General features: G+C 38.8%; 2 protein-coding genes across 2 annotated transcripts; both read left to right on the top strand.

Annotated features, from left to right (window-relative positions):
* The first annotated feature begins 2,484 nt into the window (after positions 1 to 2,484).
* LOC115951587 lies at positions 2,485 to 4,731 on the top strand. The gene has a single exon (XM_031068761.1). It carries the CDS (start codon positions 2,485 to 2,487, stop codon positions 4,729 to 4,731), a length of 2,247 nt encoding a protein of 748 aa, XP_030924621.1.
* Positions 4,732 to 7,168: 2,437 nt separating this feature from the next.
* Positions 7,169 to 9,250, top strand: LOC115951586 (B3 domain-containing protein At4g01580-like). The gene is made up of 4 exons (XM_031068760.1): positions 7,169 to 7,270; positions 8,157 to 8,508; positions 8,606 to 8,733; positions 8,969 to 9,250. Exons 1-4 carry the CDS (start codon positions 7,169 to 7,171, stop codon positions 9,248 to 9,250), a joined length of 864 nt encoding a protein of 287 aa, XP_030924620.1.
* Positions 9,251 to 16,850: the final 7,600 nt, after the last annotated feature.

Here is a 16,850-nt window from a genome sequence, read left to right as displayed (position 1 = left end):
ATTTTTTATCTAATTCAGAATAATATTACAAGGTACATCATAATTTTAGGGTTTTATTTACTGTGTTTGGGATTTAAGAACGTTTATATAGCTGTGTTATTTGTTTTTTTAGTTCGTTGGTGTCAATTTTTATTCATGGTCATTTTGTTCTGGACTTCCTATATTGTGGCTATTAAAATTTTCAGAATTGACTTGAAGAATTTATATAATTTTCTAATGTTGGACGATTTATCATGTATGAATAATTCCAATCCTATCTTTTTTAAACTTTGAATTTTCTTTGATTGGTATGGATTGCAGTGAATCCTCCAACGAGGAGGATTTCCAAATCGTTCATGTAGAGGTTATGCAATTCATTGTTGTTTTTTACGTCATGTACATTCGTTAATCGTGGCTCATTGTGTATAAGCTGATCTAGTATTTTGTAACTACACAATAATGGACTGCAGTGAATCAAATAGACGGGGTACGACCAAAGCTGACTGAATAGGATCAAATAAAGTAAATAGAATGTAGTACACCGATTTTCCTAGAAACCACAGTGGACTGAATAAGACCAAAGTTGATATAATGGACCGAATAAGACCAAAGTAGTCCAAAAACAAAAATATTAAGGTTATTTTTCTATATATACATATCTGCCAGTGAAACAATTGGAAAACGATGACACTTCTACTTAAAGCACACATGACAACAGATGGTACTTGAAAGTATACACATATCTTACTAAATACCACAACAAGAAGTCGTATTTTTGCATTCATGCATCCGTACGTTGTCTCGTGGGTGCATCAACTTCATCATCCCCCACAACATGAGCCACCACTTCATTCAACATGTTTGCACTCAACGTTGCGATCCTCCTTGCGTGGTCACGCTCCTCAATGGCAACTTCCAACTGATACCTTAACAAAGTGTGCCTAATGTCTCCATTGCTATAGTTGGTTCCTTCGCTTTGAGAAGTGCTATGTGGAGTTGAGGTTGATATGTTTGGAGTTTCCGACGATGTAGACGCACCACCATGCACGCCCATACCATTACCATGCAAGTACTCCATGTATGCAGCTTCGGCTTCCCTTCGATCTTTATATGATTTGTGATTGGCGTTTGGGAATTTATGAACTTGTCTACTCGCATCTAGCCAACTGTCGTATATGCCTGGAACACGACCGTTAAACACAACATAGGTTCGTCCCATCCTACTCTACAAAAATGCAATGGTGGGAATTCTTTGCACTAGAATGTGGTTGCACCTTCTAACGTGTGAAGTGGGTTTTTGTAGAGGAAATGGGGCTGAAACTCGATTCTATAGAAATCGAGTTATAGCATGCGGAGTTACATGTAACTCGACTTCTGATTAACCGAGTTTCTGAAACTCCGTCATTTCAATATGTCTTGTCAACAGTAACTCGATTTATGTGGTATCGAGTTTTGTATAAAATCGATTTCCGTAATATCGAGTCATGTTGTCCCCCTCCCCAAACTTCAGAATCCATGCACGTGTCTGGCTCTATCTGTGTTGAAAACCTTCATTGTCTGGTCTCTGAAAAAGAAAGCCTATGAGGTGAACAAAGTTTGCTAACTCCTCTGCCATTTTCCTTGTCATTATTGCATCCTCACCAGGCGTGCTGTTGCTGTGGTCCCCTTCTTCTTTGTTCTGGCATATCTTCCCTGACAGGTATATATTCACTTACATAACTACTTATAAATGGATTGACTTACATAACTACTTATAATTTGGATTGCTTTCTACAACAGTGTTATTCTGACATTATGTGTGTGTATATATATACATAAATGTATGTATGTATAGATATATGTATACATAGACAAATGTACTTACCCATATCATAAGATGTATATGTGGCATTCCCAAATATATGTATATATGTACACACACACATACACACACACACACACACATACATATATATATATATATGTATGTATGTATATGCAAATATATGTAAATATAAACAAAGCTACCTAGCCATATATGATCACATGTATATATATATATATATACACACACACACATGTATAGGTATGTTTACATATAATGTATGTGCTTAGGGCACCAATTTTTTGAAACATTTTGTTAGGAATTGCAAAAACTGTTAATACATTGAAAATCCTGGAAAAAATTGTCCAACAAACGATTAATTATTGTGTGCTCTTATGATCGAATAGTTGAGAATAATCTTATGTGTGTGTGTGTGTGTGTGTGTGTGATAGTGATATTGTATACATATTGTTCCTAAATATGTCGAGTTTTATATAGTAATGTATATAATAATTATTTTTGAGAATTCTTTTGGGAAATATGTATATAATCATTCTAAATAAACATATATATAAACAAACATTGTACGGTGAATTACTATGATGACATATGAATTCATTCATACATATTACTGTTGCATTAACATAACCCCCTATCTTCTGCATGATAACCACAATTAATTGTCCTTATCCAGGTCTGGCATGGGTCGTCACTGCTTCTACGTTTACTATGATGGGGAACAGTATTTCCATGACTTGCATGGGCTGTCCTATAAAGGCGAGTCAGTGAAGCAGAAGTTCATTGAGTTGAAATGGGGAACACACTTGAGAAAAATGCACCGGAAGATAATGGAAGCTCTACGGTTGGACAAGGAGTCACATAAGATATCCATTGTGTACCGTGCCCCCCAGATACTTGTGAGTACTCAGGTTGTCTACAACTCAAATCCGTTGGGTTGCAATGCTGACGTGGACATGATGTGGGCAGTGATTAAGCGGACCCCCCAGTTCATAGCGTCCGACTTGTATGTAACTGTTGAGGCTGTTGGGTTCCATGGTAGTGCAAGTTCACAGCATGCCAGTGGGGTGGAAGAGCCACACTCATTGTCGGTTGACGTGCATCCTCCCTTAGATTCCTCTTCCACGCCTTTCCCCTACAATAATCAACCATGTAGTGCGGTTGATCATTTGGACAACACCGAAGTGGTGGGCGCCACCAATACACATGATGTGGGAGGGTCTACTCACACATATGAGCATGTCCAAGCTGATATGGACGGGGGAATTGATATTGATGCCAGCCGAGATGTGTATGAAGAGTTCATTGATACTGATGGACCAGTGGACGACGCGGAGGTCTTAGATGTACCACTGATTGAAAATAATGAGGAGGATTGCCTTACAACAGTTCCTATCCCAGAATGGTTCACTTCAAACACATGGGACAATATTAATGACCCATCACCTGCATTGGGTACAGGACATCTTACAAGTTGGCATAAAGATGACCACCCAGCAAGGGGGATGCTATTCAAGAATAAAGCCTCTGTTCAATATGTGTTGACCCTCTACTCTGTGGAGCATAATAAGCAATACAAGGTCATCAAGTCTGACACCAATAGGCTGGTAGTGCGGTGTAAGAATGAGGCATGTCTGTGGTCAATCCGGGCCAATTGCAGCAAGAAGCACGGGATGTGGGTTATCAGTACATGTAAGGGTCCCCATAGTTGCTCATCCCTCGAGCTACCAACTGATGGGCGGATGATGGATTCAAAGTTCATCTCCATTGCACTTGAGAAGTATGTACGGGAAGACCTAACCCGAAAGGTAAGGGACTTGCGTAGTATGTTGCATGCAAGGCATGGGCATGATGTAACTATGTACAAGGTTTGGGAAGCCAAACAGAAGGCAGTTGCACGTATTTACGGGGATTTCGACGAGTCGTACGCAGAATTGCCACGATTTCTAGCTGCATTGTCTGATGCAGATCCGGATACTGTGACCACATTAAAGTGTGACCCCCATGTCCCGGGGACTTGTATATTCAACTCCGCGTTTTGGGCTTTCGGTCCGTGTATTAGAGGGTTTAGGCATTGCAGGCCGGTGATAAGCATAGATGCAACGCACCTTTATGGCAAGTACAAAGGAAAGCTGTTGATAGCAATGGCAACAGATGGTAACAATGAGGTTTATCCACTCGCATTTGCCGTTGTCGAAAGCGAGAGCACGGAGACATGGGGATGGTTCTTGGCATGCCTGTTGACCTATGTTACAGACCGCACCAATTTGTGTATAATATCCGACAGGCATCGTGGGATACAATCATGCTTCGATGACACCACTAGGGGCTACTTGCAACCACCGTTAACCCATCACCGGTATTGCCTCCGCCATTTAGTAAGCAATGTTAACACTAACTTCAATAGTGTGCCGTTGAAGAACTTGGTATGGAACGCAGCAACTGCGAATCAAGTTAGGAAGTTTGAGAACACCATGGATTGCATCAAGAATGTCAACCCGGCTGCGTACGACTATCTTAAGGAGGTAAATCAAGAAAAGTGGACACTTGTACATGACCATGGGCACCGATATGGGGCAATGACAACCAACCTGTCAGAGTGTTTCAATGGGGTACTTAAGGGCGCACGTAGCTTGCCCATAACTGCAATGGTGAAGTTTACATTTTACAAGGTGAACTCATACTTTGACGAACGTCGAAACAAAACCCTTGAGAAGTTGGAAGAGGGGCAAGTGTGGTGCAAATATGCCTATGACAATTTCGAGGAAAATCAAGAGAAGGCGAAGCTCCATATTGTTAGAAGGATGAGTGCGCAACAACGATTATATACAGTGGAGACACAGTCTTCAGTGTTGAACACTGGCGGGGGAGATCACACCCATAGGGTTTCCCTCATAGACATGACATGCACGTGCAAATGGGGCAAATAGCAGGGAAGCAAACAACGGATCCCTATGTTCCCCACTAAAAGATAGGTTAGAATGGCCGGAGCCAGCAGAAAAGAGAACCGTGATGCCAAACCAGCGGTTGATCCGTGAGAAAGGTCGGCCCAAGTCCACGAGAATCCGCAATGAGATGGATGACGAGGATAGGGAGTTGCCAACCTCATTGTGGATTGAGAATGGACCAAAGTTGAAGTGTGGGTTGTGTCGCCAAGAGGGTCATAACCGTCGTACATGTCCAACTCGAAATGTGGCTTCAACAAGCCATGGTGCTATGTAGCAGGTAACAATTACAAATCATACTAACAACATGGATTACATAAGTTATTCTTCTTTACATGTTTAGATATTACATTATATGAGTTATAATTAAGATGTGGGCAGTAATTTGTAGATCGGAACCATGATAGTAATACCATTGTATCAAATGTAGCTCCACTTTGGGCAATCTTGTGATTACTTCTTCAAGTAGTTGCAGTTAGTCTTAACTCCTACATATTACCATTCCAAGTCTTTTGTCCCAGTTTTGGTGTTCTTTCAATCTTATTGTTTGTCGTGTACATATTCTAGTATTCATGAGGTCTCTATTTCCCTAACTGTATATGTTTTGCTGCAGATTTGTAATTGTTGCCAAGGTGTAACTGTAGATACTCCTCATTTAAGCAGGCAAGCCTGAATGCTCTTCTATATTTGTCAATTCAATTTATTAATTACCATGGGTTGTATACTAATTTCTGTGTTGGCTACTCCTCAGAAAGGAGGCAACTTCTGAAAAGAACAAAAAGAAGGTGTCACTCAAATGCTATGACTCCATGTTTGCCTAAAACCATTGTTGGCGGATGCTGTCCAAGTTTCAACTTACAATTGTGAAGAACGTTTAAAATGCAGAAATGGAACTTTTTATTTTTGTACATCAACTGATTTAAATGCATAGAGGCTCTTTACTTACAAATAAACTTGTATATATGGATGATTTTTTTATTCGCGTAATGCAAATGGGGGAATGTTACTGATGGATGTGGTTGGTTATGATTTGTATGGATGACTTGTTGTTCACAGCATGGTTGTCAGCAGGTCCACTTTTACTATGAATAAGCATGATACTGAATGGGTGTGAACAGTGCAAGTCGCAAGCAAAACTACAAGTAGAAAGGTTATGCTAAATGAAACTCGATTTTCCAGCTAACGAGTTACGTTGCAGTCCATTTTCAATCCCCTTCGACTGTATCCATTCTCAATTGTCAAGTATCTGGGTTACTCGATTTCTCTAGATCCGAGTTACGTTCAACATAACTCGATTTATAGGGTACCGAGTTACGTTGGAGAGCACTCTACACAGCTAGATTCCTCTTGGATTGTATCTGGACCAGTCCAAATAGCTGGACTGGGTGTTTGAGCCCAGTCAAGGTAACTCGATTTCCTTATAACCGAGTTATGTTGAGAAGAACTCGCTATTTGTAGCTTCGAGATACGTTGAAGACCATTGTGCACACTTAGATTCCTCTTGGACTGCCTCTAGACCAGTCCAAATATCTAGGCTAGGTCGGGAAGCCAGTCAACGTAACTCGATTAAGTTATTACCGAGTTATGTTGAAAATAACTCAATATCTTTAGCATCGAGATACGTTGAAGACCATTGTCTACACTTAGATTCCTCTTGGATTGCCTCTGGACTAGTCCAATTATCTGGGCTGGGTCAGGAAGCCCAGTCAACTTAACTCGATTTAGTTGTTACCGAGTTATGTTGAAAGGAACTCGATATATATAGCATCGAGATACGTTGATCACCATTGTCTACACTTAGATTCCTTTTGGACTGCCTCTGGGCCAGTCCAATTATCTGGGCTGGGTGGGGAAGCCCGGTCACCGTAACTCGAGTTACTTATTACCGAGTTATGTTGAGAGAAACTCGAGATCTGTAACGTTGAGATACGGTGAAGACCATTTTCTACATGTAGATTCCTCTTGGATTGCCTCTGGACCAGTCAACGTAACTCGATTTACGTATTACCGAGTTACGTTCAGAAGAACTCGATTTCTCTAGCTTCGAGGTACGTTGAAGACGTGTCTACAGTTAGATTCCTCTTGGACTGCCTCGAGACTAGTCCAATTATCTTAACTCGATTTCTTTATAAGCGAGTTATTCGCATGTAACTCGATTTCTTTAGTATCGAGTAATTCTACTTTAACCTGATGTTCAGGATATCGAGTTACTTCAAATGGAGTTACTTCCAAACTACCACACACAACATGGATTCCTCTGAGATACACTGCGCACAGCATGGACTCCTTTTAGTCCCAGTACACATAACTCGATTTCTTAATAATCGGGTTATGTGTATGACCAACCCACTATTTAGTGCTCAAACGTACGAAGCAGCAACTGTTCAACTTCTTCTCAGCGAAAGTTTGGAGAACCAGAACAATGGCTTCTCAATGGCGGAGAGACAACGACGATGGTCCTGCTGATCGGTCCCCACACTTTTTCAAGATTATTCTGCCGAATGCTGTTCAAGAAGGAAAGCTTGTAAGTATGCTCAAATTTATAAACTAGATTCCTCTGAAAATCATATGCTAATTATACACTTCATCTTCTTTATTTGTGATTCTTGAGAAAATGTACATCTGTTACATGTAGTCAGAAAAACTTTCATTTTGCAATACGTAGGTTACACTTTAAGAAGAACACAGTCACATAACAGAGTACTTTTGCATCGTACACTTTTATATGAACAAAAAATGAAACAGGGATAAGCGCATGGTAGAGATTGAGGAAAAATAAATACAGAGCAAGAGCAGATGGCATTTTTTTGAAAATGTGATAGGGCTTATAGGGTCACCACAGATGTATAACTCCATTTAAACTGTGAAACTGTGTCCTGGGATCAAACTAGGATACAGAAATCGTTCACTCTTTTTATCATTTGTTTTTTAGAGTTCACAAACTTATGAAGTGGCTAAGTGGCAAAAATTACTACGTCTAAATCCAAATCCTGCCCATAAACAAAAGTGGGTCATCTTCAATGTTTCCCCAACACCCCAAAACCAAATCACAGACACATTATCAAAATACAACATTTCCCCAAAAATTTTTACATTTCAACAACAACAGAGAAATGTAAAATGTTGACAGCTGTTGATGGTTATTTTGGTTATAAGATTAGGTTGTATAATTTGGATTCAAAATTCATAAGATTTGTTACTGTTATAGCTATTAAATATAACGTCAATGTTGCAGGATTACATTTTATTTTGTTTGATTTTCTTTTCTTTTTTGTGTGGGGGTGGGGGGCTGTAACTAAGAAGTATTCTGCCATCATTCAAACTTTTATTTTCTAGCATTGTGTATAAGGATTGATTGCATGTGTTTATTTCCCTAGCCTGCATTTATGTTATGGAGATTATTTTTACAGCGGATTCCAGATAAGTTCGTGCAGAAATTTGGAGTGGACCTGTCAGATATGGCCTTTCTCAGTATTCCAAATGGTAGAAAATGGAAAGTCAAGTTGACACGTAATGCTGGGGGGGTTTGGTTTCAAAATGGTTGGTCCGAATTTGCAAGCTCTCATGGTGTAGCCGTGGGCCACTTGCTGGTTTTCAAATATGTCGGAAATTCACAGTTTCATGTACTCATATTTGATGCCACTGCAACAGAAATAGACTATACTTTAGACGACGAACTCCAAGTTCATAGGATCGAAGATGATGAGAGTGATGACAGCTCTATTGAAATCATCAAACACTTTTATAGGGGAGAGGGTTCAGGTTTGAATGTTACACTTTTGTAAGCAAGTGGTTGATTTGTTTAGCTTCTGCTGTATTAATTTTATGTGCATGACTTCGTATTTTCAACTTCTTTCAGGATCAGCCCATCCTAAGAAAGACGGTGGTGTAGCTAAAAATCTTGTTATAGCCAATGCTTTTAAATCAGAAAATCCCCTTTTCACTGTTATCATGCGTCCATCCTACGTTAATGGCAAGGATCGTGCGGTAAGCTTTTAGCTTCACTAAAATGGAATATTTTTGTAATTTAGAAATGCAACTCCCATTAACTATCATTTTTCATAGATCAATTAGAAAGATTGTCACACTAGATACTTGTGGCTGGACATTTTGTTTGGAATTATTTTTTCTTATTTGTGTTTTTAGGTGAAAAGATGTAGATCAAATAGATACTTGTTGCTGGAATATATTTGTTAAATATCTATTATTGTTCCTTGTACAGAGTTTACCCCAAGACATTATCAACTACTTACCAAGAGACGGGTTTACCAAGGACTACACCAAAGCAAGTATACTCCCTGTCAAGCTCCAGATTGTGGACCGATTATGGCCTGTGAAGCTATACATTTATGAACGACGTGGGGGTTCATCATGTGTCGTATCAGCTGGTTGGTCTGCATTTGTGAGGGAAAATAGTTTGCAAGTAGGAGATGTTTGCGTATTTGAGCTGATTATGAGGGACGGTGTTCTGTTAAACGTCCACATTTTCAAGTGCCAAGACTAAGTGGTTAGGGTGGATGCAAAGTGATGATAATATTATGTGATGTTTAGAGTGTGTTTACTTTGCAACTTTACTATTCATCCCTATTTTGTTCATCCCAGTTTGCAACTTTATTGATTGGGTACTTTTGTGATGTTTAGAGTTTCACTCTTGGAAAATTTTTAATTACTATGATGAACTTTCATATGTATTTTAAAATGAATGTGATGCTGTATTTTTTTCTGCGCTTTGTTTGGATTTTGGCATTTTTGCATGTCATTCAATTATATTACATTGAATGGCGACTCTTGGATTTTATTTTAGGGGGGTCAACATTGTTATTGCTATAGGATTTTGTTCTTTTTAGATGACATTGTTGTATGTTTTGTATATATTGTAACACTTTAATACAATAACACCATGTGCAACATAGGTTAGTCATTATTTTTGATGTTTGCAAATTTAGATGTTTAAAAAATAAGTGAGAAGTTAATCCATCAATTGTGTCAATCAATATAATGTGGCAAATTGAAAAGCTTGATAGCTAAATTTTCAACATTTCACTTGGTAGCAATTTTTCAAATGCTATAGATGAAGTTGGAACTTCTTGTAAACTACAAGGACTAAAATAGGTACTGTTTTATTCAATGAATATCATTGTTTCCTGAAAAATCTTCCCATCTTCTTACAAATGAATAACACAAAATACTGGTGAAATATGTACCAATACGCTATTTGCAGCCAAATTTTCCACGGCTCCTTTGCCAGCTAAAAAACCACGAACAAGAGGACTGTATGGAACTATTCCAATGCCAAGCTCCCTGCATGTACAAAAACATTAAAATTCGAGGGATCATACTCATGCTTCTGGATAAGATAATTAAATTATATTGAAATCAAATCTACACAAAATGGATGATATTTTGTTTTTTTGTTGCAGTAGTCCTTCGAAAGAACAATAGTGTTGCAAAAGCAAGGATGAATATAAGGGGAAAATAAATAACAATAGTGTTGCAAAAGCATCTGGACCAGTCCAAATATATGGGCTGGGTGGGTGCATGTGTACAACGTAACTCGATTTTCCAAATCTCGAGGAATTTGAATTCTTGTGAGTGTCCACTGCACAGAACTCGATTCAAGTGGAATCGAGTATTGTGGCAGGCCTACCTTTAAACTTCGATTCATCTTGGACTGCATCTGGACCAGTCCAAATATCTGGGGGCCCAGAAAAATAACTCGAGTTATGTATAATCGAGTTATTTGAAATTAACTCGTTTTCTGTAACATCGAGTTATGAGAAAGCCGTTCCAACATTAATTGGATTCTTGTTATTTGTGCTACACATAACTCGATTTACGGAGAGTCGGTTTATGTGTAAGCCCTTGTGCTGAAAATTTGATTGCATGTAACTCGATTTACAGAAAATCGAGTTATATGGACATTACATTCTATTACCCATTTTTATTAACTCTTCCCCAGTTCTGCAGAACTTGCAGCTGTCCGAAATTACATCTTCGATTGCTCTCGCTTCATCCGACTAGAACCCACAATTTCCCGCGCAAATTCGTCGAGGATTTTACATAGTAAGACTCTTTTAACGGTTGCTGTCTTTGAAATTACACATTGTTGGTGCATTATTCTCAAATTTTGCATTTTGATGCTTCACACTTCTATGTCTATGTCTATGAAGATTGTGATGAAATTGGGTGTTTGCCTAGTCAAATGCATTGTTGTTAGTAAGGTTGCCTATGTCATAGGTTGTCTTCCTTCCACAAAATGAACTTGCCAGTGGCTCCATATGTGTGTGGTATAGATATATGTTGGTTGTATGTCTGAACTGTACATTGTGCAATTTATTTTCTGTTTTTTGTAGAAGTTGGTGAAACTTACTACATGTAGCTACGATGGTATGATATATGTCAGTTCCTAAATCCACTTGTATGTTTCCTATATGATAAGACTTCTGTTATATACTATAGGTCTCTAACTTCAAATTATTGACTCGGACCAAAATACATTACAATTATTGCACCAACTAAACAACCCGTGAATAAGAATATTGTTTTTTCATTGTGTTGTTGTAAACTGCTGTAGACAGTATATTGTGTGCATGATTTTCTACATATGGTAGCTGGTTACTCTTCAATTTTTGTTCTCTGCTTCAAACTTCATTTTGGTTCTGTTTTTGTGTGAGCTGATCGTGTTTGCACTACTGACCATCGATTAGTTATGGGTCCGAAGAGGACTAAGAGGGGAAAATGCAAAGCTGCATCTGAACCTGAAGTGGTGTTTGATCAATTAAGGTTCCTCACGCCAGAAAATGAGCAAACCTTTGAAACCTTGATTAAGCGTAGGTGTATTTGGGGAGAAAGGCAAATCAATTTACAGGAACTGCATCCTTTTGTTCGTGAGAATCTACAGTCTAGGCATTGGCTGTCCCTATGTACAAACATACAACCCCCTCCAGCTGACTTGATTAGAGAATTCTATTTGAATCTATCGGTGCATGAGGATCTTGGTGGTCACAAGGTGACATCGTCCATACGTGGTGTACCGTTTACAATAACTAGGGAGCACGTATCTAAAGCCCTTGATGTACCTATAATTTGTACACCTACTTATCCAAACTCTATGTCTCCTCGTATTGATGATGTTATGGATGTTCTTTGTGGACAATCAAACAATCGGGATTCTGGCCGAAGTATTAGCTCAAGTGAGTTGACTGAGCTTAATTATATCTTCTTTAGGATAGCTTGTCACAACATTTTCCCTATCTCTCATATCCATACAATCCCTGTAGACAGGTGTATCTTGCTTTACGCCCTTGTCACCAATAGTTCCATTTGTTTTCCTTCCCTTTTCATCGAAACCATTGTCAAGGTGCGTAGGAGCAAGTATAAGAGGCATGCTTTGTTTTTCCCAGTTCTCATCCATAGGGTCCTCAAATATTTAGGATTAAAGAACTTTCCTTCCCACGAGTTGGTTCACATCCAAGCCCCTATAGGAGCCAAATTTCTGAAACAGCGAACTGCCCAAAAGAAGGTTGTCGACCTCAGTGTTGGTCCATCCAACAGACCACGAGTACGGTCTACTACTGGAGATGTTCAAGATGAGGACATGCATGGGGATCCCACATCTGTTGTTGCCGAGGATGGTGATGATGAGATAGATGTTGACACTGTTGATGCAGCACATGCATGCCCTCTTCCTCCCTCTCTTCATGCTATGATGGAGACCATTATGACGACTCAGGCAGCCCATGGTCAGCTTCTACATGGTCTTCTTGCCGAGGTTGGAGCTATACGAGCAGACTTAGCTCACTATAGACGTCCTGTTCCACCTTCTACACCATCTGACTCTTGATGATTCCCATTGGGTATTGTACCCAAGGGGGGGACGATTTTCAGTTCGTGGTTGCTATAACATATTTGGAGAATTGTATGACAGTTCTATATTTTTTTATTTTAGTGGCAATTTGAAGAACATGGTATCCGTTGAAAGTAATTTCATATATTAATATGATGGTTAGTTTCATGCCCATCGTTACTATCATTAGTATTATTGAAATGGATGTAATGGTCTAAGAATTTTTTATGTTATTATGTGATTCTATATAATATCAAGTAGATCCAAGTCTGTGTGTAAATAACATTTATTTCATAATTCTGTACGACGCTCACGTGTTTTTAGATTATAGTAATTATTAATACAAATCGAAGGTTTTGTGAAAGCACAATTCGTTTACAGGTTTTGATATTAACGATGAACCACCTAGGAGATTTTCCTTGGAACAATGGCTGAAGCTATATCTTGACTTCAGGCAACTATTTTTATTGGAGGTTTTGCTGAGCTTACATGTATTTTCCACTAATTGGATATTTTTGTCGATCTTAAATCAGCAATTATATTATTCTGAATTTGATACTCGCCTGGACTATTCCTCATGCATCATATTTTCATTAGATAATTTATTGATGAAACCTTGCAGTGCAGACTCGTCGAAAAAGATAAAAGCGACACTTCGCATGACCTCATTCACTCTAGCATTAGGTCTAACGGATTTTTTTTAATCAAATATGAGGAATCCAAACCTGAAGTGATGGCCCCTTACATAATATATTAGATAACAGTGAGCTGAAGATAATAAACATCGTGAAGTTTAAGTATGTTGTGAAGGACCAAACACGATTAAACAGATATAACAGTGACCTCAAGCCACTAACATCAAAGTTCTAAGAGCAAAATGGTGCTTTCAACCTGTAAATTATTATGGCACGCGTTTGTTTGAGAGCTTAGTTTCAGGGTTGAACATGGTTTTACCTATGTGCAATCTCTTCTAACCAACAGTCACGAATTATGGGAAGAGCGTTTTGACTACCATCCTTGAAAATGACCAACGATAATAAACACCCTGATGTTTAAGATTTTGTAAAGGTAAAGTCCACAATTAAACAGATATAACCAGGAGCTCAAGCCACCACCAACATCTACGGTATAACAGATGTGGTATTCAGACCAAATTGGACCTCGCTTCAAACCGACAAGTCTTTGACCACGATGTTTGATCGAATAGTCGAGTAAGTAGGTATTCCCTCAAATGCAGTCTCACATCAATTGGCTACGATTACAAGTGAAATTTCAGTGTTTCAGCCTGTGGCGCTACGTAATTTGTAAGAGTGATGGTTCTGAGACCAAAGTGATGCTTTTAACCTGTAAATGTTTAATGACCAAAGATAATGAACACCATCATATTTACACACCATGATGTTTACAGACATTCAAAATGACCAAATCACAGAAAACACTGTGATCTTCATAATTTATTTTGTGAAAGACCAAACATAATTAATAAATTAATATTGCGAACTTGCTGGTGAAAGACAAAACACAATTAATATAGCGAAGTTTGAAGGTGACCAAGTTCCAACTCTAAACACACGTCACCAGCCTGCTTCTGTAGCACCAACTGTAGTCATATCAAACTCCTTCAATTGCAGCACATGCGCCAACAGACGCTGCTGCTTAGTCAAGTCATGTTCGGTGCTCTACACGATGTGGATACCCAGGTCGACACTGTTTCACACCCACACTCACGTGAATACAGAATTGTGAAATTGGATGCACAGATGTCTCATTTACATCTACTGTTGCAACTACTGCCCACCTTTGATGTGACATTAGGAACATTTAAAATCCTGTTCATATAGCGTTTTTCCGGAAGGGTTTGACATGACAGGCCCTAATAAGTGAAACTGTAATGCCTGGACCGTGAAATGAGGTTATAAATGCACCAGTGATATAATGTTAACTTTCTACCCCGCTAACTTCGTAGATTGATTAAGCTATGAGTCGCAATGCCTCAACATCAAATCGTACAATGCGAAACAAGTTTGGACCTACTTCAACAAATGCATCATCACAAGTTCCAACAGATCAACAACTACATACATACACAGACCACTATGGAGGAAAATGGGTTGGAAAGAAGAGAGATTTCGTTAATATGCCAATATACACGTATGAGAGTCTTGGAAGCGTCGGACACATCATGGTCGGCAAACCTACAAAACTAAGTACAGATACCACCGCAATAGAGTTCACTATAGCAGAACCACCATGGTCAACCCTATACGAGAAGAGGTGTGAGTTAGAGGTGTATTGTCGATGGCACGGGTTACGAGTTCCTAAGGCACGCTCTGCCGAGTTACCTAGAGATGAACCTGCCAACATACTTGCTCGTCTTGAACAAGAGAACAATCAAATGCAAAGGCGACTAGATCGTTTTCACGCAATCCAAAAAGCTAGGAAGCATCTAAAGGGGAAGGCGCAAGAGCGAGCCATGAAGTCTATTAATGAAATTACTACGTTAGATGATGAAACAGATATTTCAGACTTCTCAGATTCAAGCAATGATGATTTCCAAAAATTTCTACCTACGAACATTAGACGTTGTTGTTAATGTCTACACATTATGGGAAATCTGTGATGTTATTGTTAATGTGTGACAAATGATGATTATGTATGTTCAACTTTTGCAACTCTAAAGATTAACTGTTTATTACTTTTGGCTAAGTTTATGTGAAATCACTTTCTCATTTTTTTCATACGTGTTCTTTGTTGCTACATTCAAGTAATGTGGGTTATGGACGAACAATGTCCTTTGCTTTGTAATGTAGGGAAAACCTTAGGAAGTGAAATGCCTCCAAATTATATTTATTGCACATTACTTGTAGGAAAATTTAATAGATTCAATACATACAGACTGATCCAAACCACATAGACCAACCGCGCATATGATTCAATAATACGAATAATTCTTTTATATGAGTTGTTTGAGTCACGATATAATATGCACGTATCTGTGTATCTTAGTTGTAATAGTGTCCTACTTTATATAGATACATTACATAAAGACTTGTCCAAACCAGACTAACCACTCACTCACTGAAAATCCATATGGCTCACCCAACACACTCTCACAACGATATTTGGTTTGCTTAAAAATAGGGTAAAGGCCTAAAAGCCTGATCAGCCTTTCAAATGTTTCATTCAAGTTATTGGTTTGTTGTAGCATTGCTTGGAAGCTCCCTAATATTGCAATTGTGATGATCGGAAGCCATTGATGTAAAACTTGGAAGCATAGTTTTCTTCATGTAATTTTACATTGATGTTGAGAAAATGTAACTACATTTTCTACCTGCAAAGACTCCCTGAAAAGTTTGTACGGAAACAGGGGGATAAAACTCTCTACTGTTGCTACACTCACTGCTCGTAATACTAGCATTTGGCAAGTGAGGTTGGAAAAGGCTAACACAGCTCGGCACTGTTCGGCGAAGTCATGTTCGCAGTTCTGCATGTGCTGCTCAACTCGACACTATTGAACCCTGTCCAGTCATATCATCCATGCTCACGTGAATAAACAGATATGCAACATTTTGCAATGCACTATTTTCAAGGATGCAGAGGACCCTTCAAAAGTGTAAGCAAATTTTTGGGGGTAAGCTGTCCATCATTGCTACACTTGATTGATGTAGTTCTGCATGTGATACTCAACATCTCGAAACTATTGAACCCTGACCACACGTACCCATCCCCACTCACGTGAATACACATATGTGCAACCCTTTGCAATGCACCGTTTTCGAAGAGGCAGAGCATCCCTGAATTGGCTATGCATCAATTTTGGGTGTGAGCTGTCCACCATTGGTACACAGATGTTGTTCGTAGTGCTACATGTGCTGCTTAACAGCTTCGCACTGTTCAACCCTGTCCAGTCAATACACAGATATGCCTTCTTTTGCAATGCACCGTTTTCAAGGATGCAGAGCATGGCTGAAAAGTTCATGATACATTGAACACAGCTCAGTATTGTCTCAACAAGTCATGTCAGATGAAGCACAGGAATTCTGAATAGTTTTGAACAAGACATACCAAACTGGTCAGAGAAAAGTCTTAAAACCACATCCATCAGAAATAAACCATAGTAGTGATCAAAGTCCCTAATTAAATATAAGCATAAACATCACTAGTTTAAATTTTAAACAAGTTATCCTTGTCCAAACTCTGATGGTCAACCAAGTGAAATATTGAGACACTAATCACAACAGGAGTCCTTTCATCACCT

Source organism: Quercus lobata, chromosome 7, assembly GCF_001633185.2.
Source record: "Quercus lobata isolate SW786 chromosome 7, ValleyOak3.0 Primary Assembly, whole genome shotgun sequence".
Lineage (NCBI taxonomy): Eukaryota > Viridiplantae > Streptophyta > Magnoliopsida > Fagales > Fagaceae > Quercus > Quercus lobata.
This window is presented reverse-complemented; position numbering and strand designations above follow the sequence as displayed.